Source organism: Hippocampus comes, unplaced genomic scaffold (genome assembly GCF_001891065.2).
Source record: "Hippocampus comes isolate QL1 unplaced genomic scaffold, H_comes_QL1_v1.1 scaffold261, whole genome shotgun sequence".
NCBI lineage: Eukaryota > Metazoa > Chordata > Actinopteri > Syngnathiformes > Syngnathidae > Hippocampus > Hippocampus comes.
The window spans coordinates 4,096,023-4,106,880 of NW_017805824.1; the positions used below are offsets into that span (position 1 = coordinate 4,096,023).

General features: G+C 42.6%; 1 protein-coding gene across 7 annotated transcripts in view; it reads left to right on the forward strand.

Annotated features, from left to right (window-relative positions):
- Nucleotides 1–10,858, forward strand: part of dmxl2 (Dmx-like 2) — a 37,303-nt gene that overhangs the window by 17,754 nt on the left and 8,691 nt on the right. For 4 of the 7 annotated variants that reach the window (XM_019886477.1, XM_019886479.1, XM_019886480.1 and 1 more), the window contains exons 25-44: nucleotides 67–202; nucleotides 994–1,104; nucleotides 1,234–1,403; nucleotides 1,839–1,936; nucleotides 2,098–2,263; nucleotides 3,036–3,300; nucleotides 3,425–3,627; nucleotides 3,826–4,191; nucleotides 4,377–4,559; nucleotides 4,638–4,928; nucleotides 5,047–5,238; nucleotides 5,330–5,406; nucleotides 5,638–5,768; nucleotides 6,184–6,429; nucleotides 8,141–8,331; nucleotides 8,542–8,675; nucleotides 8,764–8,849; nucleotides 8,979–9,180; nucleotides 9,695–9,812; nucleotides 10,699–10,764. In XM_019886477.1, the coding sequence (XP_019742036.1) occupies nucleotides 67–202; nucleotides 994–1,104; nucleotides 1,234–1,403; nucleotides 1,839–1,936; nucleotides 2,098–2,263; nucleotides 3,036–3,300; nucleotides 3,425–3,627; nucleotides 3,826–4,191; nucleotides 4,377–4,559; nucleotides 4,638–4,928; nucleotides 5,047–5,238; nucleotides 5,330–5,406; nucleotides 5,638–5,768; nucleotides 6,184–6,429; nucleotides 8,141–8,331; nucleotides 8,542–8,675; nucleotides 8,764–8,849; nucleotides 8,979–9,180; nucleotides 9,695–9,812; nucleotides 10,699–10,764 (3,432 nt within the window). Of the gene's footprint in view, nucleotides 1–66; nucleotides 203–993; nucleotides 1,105–1,233; nucleotides 1,404–1,838; nucleotides 1,937–2,097; nucleotides 2,264–3,035; nucleotides 3,301–3,424; nucleotides 3,628–3,825; nucleotides 4,192–4,376; nucleotides 4,560–4,637; nucleotides 4,929–5,046; nucleotides 5,239–5,329; nucleotides 5,407–5,637; nucleotides 5,769–6,183; nucleotides 6,430–6,676; nucleotides 6,936–8,140; nucleotides 8,332–8,541; nucleotides 8,676–8,763; nucleotides 8,850–8,978; nucleotides 9,181–9,694; nucleotides 9,813–10,698; nucleotides 10,765–10,858 lie in introns of those variants that run through there. The other 3 variants (XM_019886481.1, XM_019886483.1, XM_019886484.1) reach the window with 3 other exon arrangements.

The window sequence follows — 10,858 nt, forward strand, 5'->3', positions numbered from 1 at the left end:
CTACAACATTAAGCAGCTTCATGACTTATCCTTCACCAACACATACTGCACCTTGTGTCTCTCTAGGTGTTGTCCAGTCACCTTATGCACTCCAGCCTCCCTGGACTAACCCGACTTGAGCAAATGTTCTTGGTGGCCCTGGCTGACACGGTAGCAACCACTAGTGCTGAGGTCACAAACTCCACTGATCAACAATACACAGGTCAGAAATGGTGTCAATATGCTACCGTTTTTATTGTATCCCATTGAATATACAGCATACAATTTGTGGTTTTGTGATGTTTAACTGGTGCCATGATTTCTATATCGATAAAATAGGCCACAGTTTATTCAAGCACTTTCATGCAGCATTATCCAAATGTCCTTGAAAATGAATCTCACCAAAAATTAAGAGTCCTTATGTTGCGACTGTCCCCACTTAGTGTGAAGAGAAAATGCTGTCCCGTGTTCTCATGCTAATCGAAAAATGTCATGAAATTCCGATCATTTTTTCCAACAGATAGCGGTGCGCATATTTCTGAGTAGTTATATTGTAATTTGCCAGAAAGTAAAGAGCCTTGGAAAGAGATCATACAGTCTTTAGGTTGGTGAAAGGTTAGGAACATTATGATCAGCATGAATTTTTCTTGATTGCGTGTTCCTGAACATTGGTAATCTTCAGCCATCAAATCTTTGTGCTAAATAACGTTGTTTCTGCTTTTGCAGACTGCTCTTTTCCTGGTCTTTTTGTCTGTTCTCTGCAATTTATACTGTAATCCTATTTATTTAGTCTTTTGAGCAGAAGACATTAGCAGGTTGTTCCAGCACAGAGACGGTAAGAAGGTTCAGGGACAAGAGAAACAGAGTGACAGGAATGCACGAAATGTAGTGACACAAAAGGGCTTTTTTTTTTTTTTTTTTTAAATAATAAGCGTTTAAAGGGAAGTGCTCCTGCTGCAATGAATAACAATGACACGAGTGGCACTAGTTGACAGCTACCTGGTATGTTTGTAGGAGGTGAGGCTCTGGATGAGTGTGGACTGAGGTACCTGCTGGCCATGCGTCTTCATACTTGTCTGCTCACCTCTCTGCCCCCACTTTACCGCATGCAGCTTCTTCACCAGGGTAAAACACTTTGCTCTTAACACTGCTGTTTTATTTTATTTGATACGTTGACCTCACCAGCTCATTTAATCTTGACAGTTTCTTTCATGCCATCGTCACTCCTTTTCTTGTTCTATCTGTCCTTGTTAGGTCTGTCAACATGCCATTTTGCCTGGGCCTTTCACTCTGAGGCAGAGGAGGAGCTGCTAAATATGATTCCGGCCATGCAGAGAGGTGACCCCCAGTGGTCTGAGCTCCGAGCTGTTGGTGCTGGTTGGTGGATACGCAACATTAACACCTTGCGGAAAATGGTGGAGAAGGTACCTAGATATCCAAATTCTAAAAAACACGTTACTAATGGGAAAATGTGCCATTAAAAACCCCTATGATTTGTTGTTTCAAGTCCTAAATATTTTTAGTTAACTTAAGCGACAGCTACTTCTTAAATGACTATTTTACAAAACAGTTTTGGTCACTGAGATTATCACCAAATTGTTTAAATGTTACCTTCAAGTGCCTCTCCTGTTATTTAACTTTCATGCAAGAGCTAACAAAAATGATTCAAAGTATCACGCTTGCATGTCAAATGTTCTTGGACTTGAAGAATCGACAGTGTAGCTGTGTCACAAAATAATCTTCCCAAAACATTCTACAATTAAATACCAACCTAAATGAATTGCATTTGAGACTGGTAATATGTTCGGTCTATCATTTCATTGTAAAAAGTGGAACGTCTTTTTTTATGGTTGTATCAGTTGGGCAAAGCTGCATTCCAGAGGCACAGTGACCCTTTAGATGCTGCTCTCTTCTACCTGGCCATGAAGAAAAAGGCTGTCCTGTGGGGACTCTTCAGGTGGGACTTTTTTTTGTCTTTTTTTTTTTTTGGTCTTTTTTTGGGAGAAAAAAAAAAGCAAAAATATTGGTTTGTTTTCATTTGTAGTTTTTTAAAACAATGTTTTATTTAAGGGTATACTCTCATTGGGGATATCGAGATAAATAGTTTGTTTCTCTCAGGTCCCAACATGATGAGAAGATGACTCAGTTCTTCAAGAATAATTTCAGTGAAGACCGCTGGCGAAAGGCGGCGCTAAAAAATGCTTTCTCCTTGCTTGGAAAGCAACGCTTTGAACAGTCGGCCGCCTTCTTCTTGCTGGCTGGATCACTCAAAGACGCGATAGAGGTGTGAACAACTCTCCCCTAGTATTTCCACTCAATAAGCATTTCTCTTTTCCCTGCAGTATATTTCACACATCTATGTGGATTGCTGAAAATAGAGATCCTTGTTTCTGAGGTAGCTGATTATGCTGCAGCTCTAAGCCAAATTATATTGATGGTCTTTTTTTGGGAGAAAAAAAAAAGCAAAAATATTGGTTTGTTTTCATTTGTAGTTTTTTAAAACAATGTTTTATTTAAGGGTATACTCTCATTGGGGATATCGAGATAAATAGTTTGTTTCTCTCAGGTCCCAACATGATGAGAAGATGACTCAGTTCTTCAAGAATAATTTCAGTGAAGACCGCTGGCGAAAGGCGGCGCTAAAAAATGCTTTCTCCTTGCTTGGAAAGCAACGCTTTGAACAGTCGGCCGCCTTCTTCTTGCTGGCTGGATCACTCAAAGACGCGATAGAGGTGTGAACAACTCTCCCCTAGTATTTCCACTCAATAAGCATTTCTCTTTTCCCTGCAGTATATTTCACACATCTATGTGGATTGCTGAAAATAGAGATCCTTGTTTCTGAGGTAGCTGATTATGCTGCAGCTCTAAGCCAAATTATATTGATAACATTCGGTAAATGTCCACATATCTTTCCTTGACCAAGGTTGAACATACAAAGTAGTCAAAACCTAGATAGCAAAAATAAATAAATAAACGTTCTTACACGCCTAAACTTGCATTAAAGATGTATTTGTAATCTGCCTCTCACATCCCATCTCCTGTTTTGTGGTGTGTAGGTTTTGATGGAGAAGATGGAGGACCTCCAGTTAGCCATGATAGTCGCTCGACTCTATGAAGCAGACTTTGAGAATTCATCCACCTGCCAAGGCCTCCTTTATGAGAAGGTTCTCGGTTGTAACAGGGATGGAAGTCACTACCACTGTTCTAGACTTCACCCTGACCCGTTCCTGCGCAGCATAGCATACTGGATCATGAAGGATTACACCCAAGCCCTGGACACACTCTTAGAGCGCATCCCCAAAGATGATGATGATAACCCTGGTGAGTTGCTTTTGAGACATTCAATAAATCACTTGCTAAATCTCACTAACATTTTTTAAGGCTTTGTTTGTTCGACAGTGTTTATGTTTTTCTCTACCACACTTATTTTTGCATTGTGTCTTAGATGTGATGGTCAAGTCTTGCAACCCTGTGGTGTTCAGTTTCTACAATTATCTAAGAACGCACCCACTCATCATCCGGCGGCACTTTGCAAGCTCAGAGGGTACAGCAACCACAGTGGGTCTCACTGCAGAAAAGAGTAGTGCTGATGAGATCAACCTCATAGAGCGCAAATTGTTCTTCACCACAGCAAATGCACATTTCAAGGTGGGCTCACATATCTGGCTCTTCTAACCACTCTCACCATTGCCCTTCCTCTCTTATCGTCAGGAACCAGAACTTTCCTCGACTGTTTCAAATTGTAAATTGGATTTTTTTAAATGCTAATGCAAAAGCATTAAACAAAAACTTATTGACAAATATTCACACTATGGTAGTTATTTTAATTTAATCTTATACCTACAGGTGGGCTGCCCAGTTCTGGCCCTGGAAGTTCTCTCCAAAATTCCCAAAGTTACAAAGAAATCAAATTCGTCTCCCCTGAGCAAGGCTTCATCCAAGGGCAACTCAAGCCAGCAACTGGAAAAGAGCACAGTTATAGAATGGGCTTCACCTGCACCCCCTGCATGGGGAGGAAATGAAAGTGCAGGTGGGATGGACTGGAGCCAGCCCATGGGCAAGTTGGAGGACGATGAGCTGAAGCTCGACTGGGGGGATGACAAGGAAGATGATGAAGATGACGATGAGGATTGTCTGACTATGAAGAAACTTGCCACTGCGATGAAAGCGGAGGGAGCTTTTGAATCTAAGCTGCAGAGAGATGACTCACAGGTTGGACAAGTACCTTCACAGTTTAGCCAAAGGGGAAGACATATTTTTCTGATTTAAATGAGTGAATAAAATACTGTAATTTTGTTTATCCTGTAGATAGGGAAAAATATATTAATCACAAGAAAAGCTTGATGCAACGCTTGATAGTGACTCAGAAAATGGTCATTTCTCTTTTTATGTTTTAGGGCGAGTCTGAAGTGGATGTGATTGCAGAGCAGCTGAAGTTCCGCGCCTGTCTAAAAATCCTAATGACAGAACTGCGCACACTAGCCACGGGTTTCGAGGTGGATGGAGGCAAACTTCGTTTTCAGCTCTACAGTTGGCTAGAGAAGGAGATAGCAGCCATGCATAACATCTGCAACTACAAGGTCAAATAGTCCCCCCCCCCCCAGGTAATCTTTGAAGCCAAATATATATATATTTATTTATTTTTAATGAACATGCAGGTAGAAGGCAAGGAGCCTGAGGCAGAGCACTGGGCAGAACGAGCGGCATCAGTGGATATATCAGATGACCTGTTGGAGAGAACAGACGCTGGTGCCTATGAGCGTCACCAAATGGAGCGGCGGCGCCTTCAGGCTAAGCAGCAACATTCGGAGCGGCGCAAGGCTTGGCTGAGGAAGAATCAGGCCCTGCTCAGGGTTTTCCTCTCTTACTGCAGCCTGCATGGAGCCAAGGGAGGAGGAGTCACCTCTGTACGCATGGAGCTCCTTTTCCTTCTGCAGGAGAGCCAACAGGTAGCCACATACTCGTTGAATACCAATGGATTAGGTGTCTCATGTATTTGCAACTTGATTGATGCCTATCACTCTTCTTGGCGCAGTAAATGAAGAATTCACAAATGTTTCTTCTTAGGAGATCACAGTGAAGCAGCTGCAGTCTCCCCTTCCTCTCCCGACCACTTTGCCTCTGCTCTCGGCCTGCATTGCCCCCACCAAAACGGTCATAGCCAATCCCGTGCTTCATCTCAGCAACCACATTCATGATATTCTGCACACCATCACGCTCATGGAGGCTCCGCCGCATCCAGATATCATCGATGATCGGGTCAGAATTACATTTAATCACACAGTCTTTCGGTGTCGTTTGCGTGAATTGATTGAAATGTAGAAAAATGAATTGTGTGTCTCGTTCTTAGGTAAATGCCCTTCACACACTGGCAGCGTCTCTGTCTGCTTGCATCTATCAGGCGTTGTGTGACAGCCATAGTTACAGGTAGTCCACTACTTTATCCCTCGCATATTTGAATGTTGACTGGCTTTTTTTTTTTTTATATGCTACTAAAGTGCACAGTTGTAGCACGCCCTTTCTGATTTATGTATTACTTTTTTTTTTTTAAACAATTTTGTTGAGAAGTGACGGTTGTGAGATAAACAATCAATCAATTACAAGAAAATTATTGAAAAGGTGCAGGTGAAGCCTCATACCTTTTTATTGACTTTGCAGTAGCCAGACTGAGGCCAATCAGTTTACTGGAATGGTGTACCAGGGCTTGTTGCTCAGTGAGAGGAAACGACTCCGCACAGAAAGCATAGAGGAACATATCACTCCAAACTCGGCTCCAGCTCAATGGCCAGGTAAGAAGTTCTGCACTTGAAAAGGCAGATTACCACCACTGCAATCTTTATTTCTTGAATGACTTGACTTTTCATTCTTCTGTTTGACATGTTCCTTATAATGAATTAGTTCAGAGTTCAATTGAAAGTGTGGGTGTTAATAAAATGGCCTATGAGAGAGCATCAGCAACAAGATATCGAGAGAATATGAAAAGCAGAGGAAGGAGTGCAAAGCAGGAGGTCTGTGTTTATGCAAATAGGCAGATGGTGTTCTATAATAGGAGCTTCATGGCCTCTGGGAAGGAAACAGAAAGACAGACCGCGCTCATTATGTTAATGCTTTGTGAATTGCCTTTATATCGTGCAGAGACTGCATTTTTGTTCTTTGATATGATGATATTTGATAATGTTATGCATGTGTGTTCCGTTTTTCCAGGTGTGTCGTCCCTGATTTCTCTGTTGACGTCTGCCAGGGAGGAGGACCAGCCGAGACTCAACGTGCTGCTGTGTGAGGCAGTCATGGCTGTTTATCTAGCCTTGCTCATCCATGGCTTGGGCACTCACAACAGCAATGAACTCTTCCGCCTTGCCGCACATCCTCTCAACAACCGCATGTGGGCCGCAGTCTTTGGAGGAGGGGCCAAAGTCATAATAAAACCAAAGAGGCCCGAGGCCCCACCAGGTATATATCATGAGTGTTTTGTTGTACTTTCTGTCTTTTCATTTGTTCTGTGTTTCTTTATCTGTCTTGACACTTCAATGCCCTGGGCCCATCTTGTTGTTATTGTCTCCTCTATCGTAACGCTTCTTTCTGAATCACTGGGGGGGAAAAGAAAAAAAAACATCCTCTCAGCCCTGATGTCCTCCCTAGGATGCAGTTGTAGGTATATAGTGTCTTGTGTGAGTGTGCACTCTGCCCTGTGTCCCAGTGCCAGCTGATTTTGAGGCAGCCAGGCCAGAGGAGTCTCAGGAGTCACGGAGACTTGAGCAGGGCAGCCTCACCCAAAACCCCAAACCCATTCCCTATGAAACGCAGTGGCCCAAAGAGTACCCTCCTCTCGTTTCAAGGGGAGGTGGGCCAGCCACAGTGGCACCAGCAACTAAAACCAGCTGTGAGTAACAAGCTGGTGGTTTGCAGTTCTGGTTTGCAGGATTGAAGTGCATGGTAGATGTACAGGTCTGCACTGTTGCTGATGATGCCCCCCCTACTCTTTGTTGTGTGGTTAACGCTGAATGTCAATTACGGCCATGTGTAATTTGAAGTGGGTTTTTGATAAGACAAAAGCATATGTTGGTGTTTGTGTGTAGTGTGTGTTGTCCTGCATGTGCGTGCAATGTCCTTTGTGCTCAACTCATGATATCATCCCTCCCTGTTGTGCCGCTGAAGCAAAAGTTGGGGCAGGCAAAGAAGTTACTGAAGCCCAAGCTGATCCCCCACAAACTAATTCTGAAGTTATGGCTAAACCAGGTACATCCTGTGGGGTTGTTAGAGTAATGAAGTAGTGGACCCAAAACTCTAGAAAATAACCTTTATTAATCAGTGTTCATTTGATGGCAACAATGTATGGTCTTGTGTGCGCCAGTAGTTTGAACGTATTTAGAACTAACTATTTCATTGTAGACGGACTCACTACGTAGCAGTGTATTAAACTAGCTGCATGAAATTCGCACTCCACAGTGCTCTGACTTTGTTTTGTGGAGGAGGAAGAAACAGATTGGCATTTAGACTAAAAGTGAGAGATATCAGCAAGTGGAGACGAGCGTTTGAAGAACAGAGGTAAAATGGAGGCGCTCTTAAAACCCAACCGATTCATGGGAATCATTTTAATAAAAGATGAAATCCTAACCTTTTGAGCACAGATAACGCCATTTTGCAAACACGTAGCCACACACACTTCACATGGTACGCCTCAGAATATGATACACCTTTTTTATCATCATTTGAGCTCCTCAACAAAATCCCAATCATCATTGATGTGGTTCTGTCTATATATTTGTGATAGACTACATTACTTTCACTAATACAAGAGTGTGTGTCATATCTGTGAGTCTAACTGCTCTGTCAACTCTGTGCTGTGTTGTGTCTTGTTTTGTCTGGTGCAATGCCAGTGATAGTCCTGCAGGATAATAGTGCAGGTTTGTGCTTATCCAAGTGAATGTATGCTGAATGTCTGTCCAGTGCATTTTTGCGCAAATTACATCTTGTCAATTGGATGTGTACACTGCACTGTTCTGGCTGTTGATGCATTTTACTTGATCCTGGTGTATTTCTAGATATTTTGCCAGTACCGTGATGCAATATCGCAGATCCTCCTTATCCAGCAATTGGCCGCCTGGAGCAAGCTTGTGTAATTCAAATCTGAAAGATGTTGTCTCTTTGTCTTGTCTATCAGTGGTGCCCCCTCAGCCCCAAGCTGAGGATGGGGACCGATACAGGCGCAGATTTAATATGAGGATGCTGGTACCTGGTCGCCCTGTCAAGGAGACGCCAGCCGCCCCACCACCGCTGCCCACAGAGAGACCCACTTACAGGGAGAAATTTATTCCCCCAGAGCTGAGCATGTGGGACTATTTTGTAGCCAAAGTAAGGCATTAACTGCATTTCTAACAGTTAAATCAATTCATGAAACGTGGTTGAATCAATCAATAAAATGTGGTTGTTATCATCGCATTACACTTAACGGTAAAATGAAGCAAAATGTTCACGTCGTAATTTACATTGCAACTTAATGAAATGTGATATTTGTAACTTGCGATCGTGTTGCCTCTCACCCCCATTTCTTGGCCCTCTCAGCCTTTTCTGCCATCGTCAGAGAGCAATGCTTTGTGTGACTCGGATGAAAGTGGAGCAGAGGATGATGAAGATGATGATGACGCTTTCCTTTCCGACACGCAGATGACTGAGCACTCTGACCCAAACTCCTACAGGTGGGCTGTGCTTCTTTTCTATCCCATCGTTTGGGAGGCTGTGCCTTTGGTTTTAACAATCCTGTGTGCTGTCTATTTGGCAACTTAGCTGGGCTCTGATCCGCTTGGTCATGGTGAAACTCTTTCATCACTGCATTAAGAACTTTCTCCCTATTACTGGGCTTGAATTTGCAGGTACAAACATACTGCTACTCTTTTGGTTACTCTTCAATGAACTGTCGCATATTCAGCTAAATAAATTGGAATATTTTCTGTGTTTTGGTTTTGTTTTTTTGTTCTTTTTTTTTTTTTTTTTTGCTACAGACTTGCCAGTCACTTCACCTTTCACAAATGCTGTGTTGAAGACTCTCGAGAACTGGGAACATATTTTATTGGAGACCATGAACAAATTTGACGGTCCGCCCCCCAACTACATTAACACTTACCCTACTGACCTCAGTGCTGGAGGCGGTCCTGCCATCCTGCGTCACAAGGCCATGCTGGAGGCAGACAACACTCCTTTCAAGTGAGACTAGAAATGTGCAAAATGCAAATTGTGCAATAGCAAACAAGTAATGGAAACACAGAAATTTTGAAAAACCGCTCAAATATTGCAAAAAAAAAGTTTTTACATTCTCATGGTGGTTTTTGAGACGTGTCGATACGGCTGTGTCCCAATGTGCACCCTTATCACCTAACCCAGGGGTGTCAAACTCATTTTTGTCGCAGGCCACATTTTAGTTCCCGTTTCCCTTGGAGCGCCCTTATGACTGAAACCACATAAAGAAGTCAAGAATAACTGTTGATTCAACTCTTGCTTAAGTTACTATTTATGAGGCGTTTGGTCACAAGAAAATGTTTAGAATATCTCTCTTATTTATGACATATGAGAATTGAAATTTTTGGGAGACATTTTAGAAAGCATCGTGGAAGTTGACATGTTTGATCTGCTTTCACAGGGTGTATGCCACACAGGAATAATATTGAGAGAATCTTAGAATTCATACATTCTGATCTGTTTAAATGTTCATGTCTGTCAGGACAAAAAATCATCAGTCCTTTCCAGCTCGACGCCTGTGGCATTTCTTGGTCAAACAGGAAGTTCTTCAGGAGACCTTAATTCGTTACATCTTTACCAAGAAAAGGAAGCAGAGCGAGGTCAGTTGTTTACATGCTTTTGCAAAATTTGTTTGTTTTGTTGTAATTATACATGAGGTAGAAGAGAGAAAATTCATCAAGCAGGTGAAATACTGTTCGGACGTGCCCTAACTCCAGGCCTGGCTCCTGAGAGGGGTCCCCCTGTAACCCGCATCTGCGAGGGAAAATTATGTCTGCTTATGGTCATCTATATCAGGGTTTTTGAGCCGTACTTTGTCTGGTCCGTCACTAAACACATGTTTGCCCTGGCGACCCTGCCAGGGTCTTTAAGCACCAGACAACTTAGTCCCTTGGATCATTGGGCCATACACACACCTCCACCACGATAATATGGTGGAGGTGTTTGTATGTATATGTCATTTGCTTATACCCTTCACAGAATGCGCAAAATGAATGACGCTACCATTTTTGGCTTCCAGTAGACTCATTCCCAGGGTGCAACAGTAGATCAGTTTCCACATCCGTTTTGTTTGAGCAATGATGTTTGCATCTGTTGCGCGTGAAGATTTTAAGTAATTCAGGCCCTGAGCATTTATGTGTTGATATTGATAACGGAACTATCCTTGCTTTGACTTCTGAGACATCTTCAAGTACGTGACAGTTAAATAACATTTGTGTTGTCTGGAACTGCTCATTACTGTGTGGTTACTCAAGTAGACAGAAGCTACCAGATAAGTGTTCCACAGTGCACACTCTTTGCATGTTGACGAGGTGGCCTCATCATCAAATACATTCAGATGATATTTTATACATTTAAAATCCTGTCAGCCCTTTTTGATTTTCATTTTTCATTCCATGTTTTATTTTGTGTGTGCATGGGGTTTGTGTTGTGCTGTGTTGTGTTGTGTTGTGTTGGTGTGTTCTGTGCCTTTCGTGTGTGGTATAGTCTGTAGACAACCATATGGACCATGTAAGGCCAAACTGCGTAGCTGGAGCTAGCAGTCTCAACAAGGTAGTATTACCTAGTATCAGCAGGCTGGCTTTGTCTGTCCTTCTGGCTCTTTGGCATAGTCACTACTTGGCAAAGCTTGAAGGAGCAACATTAA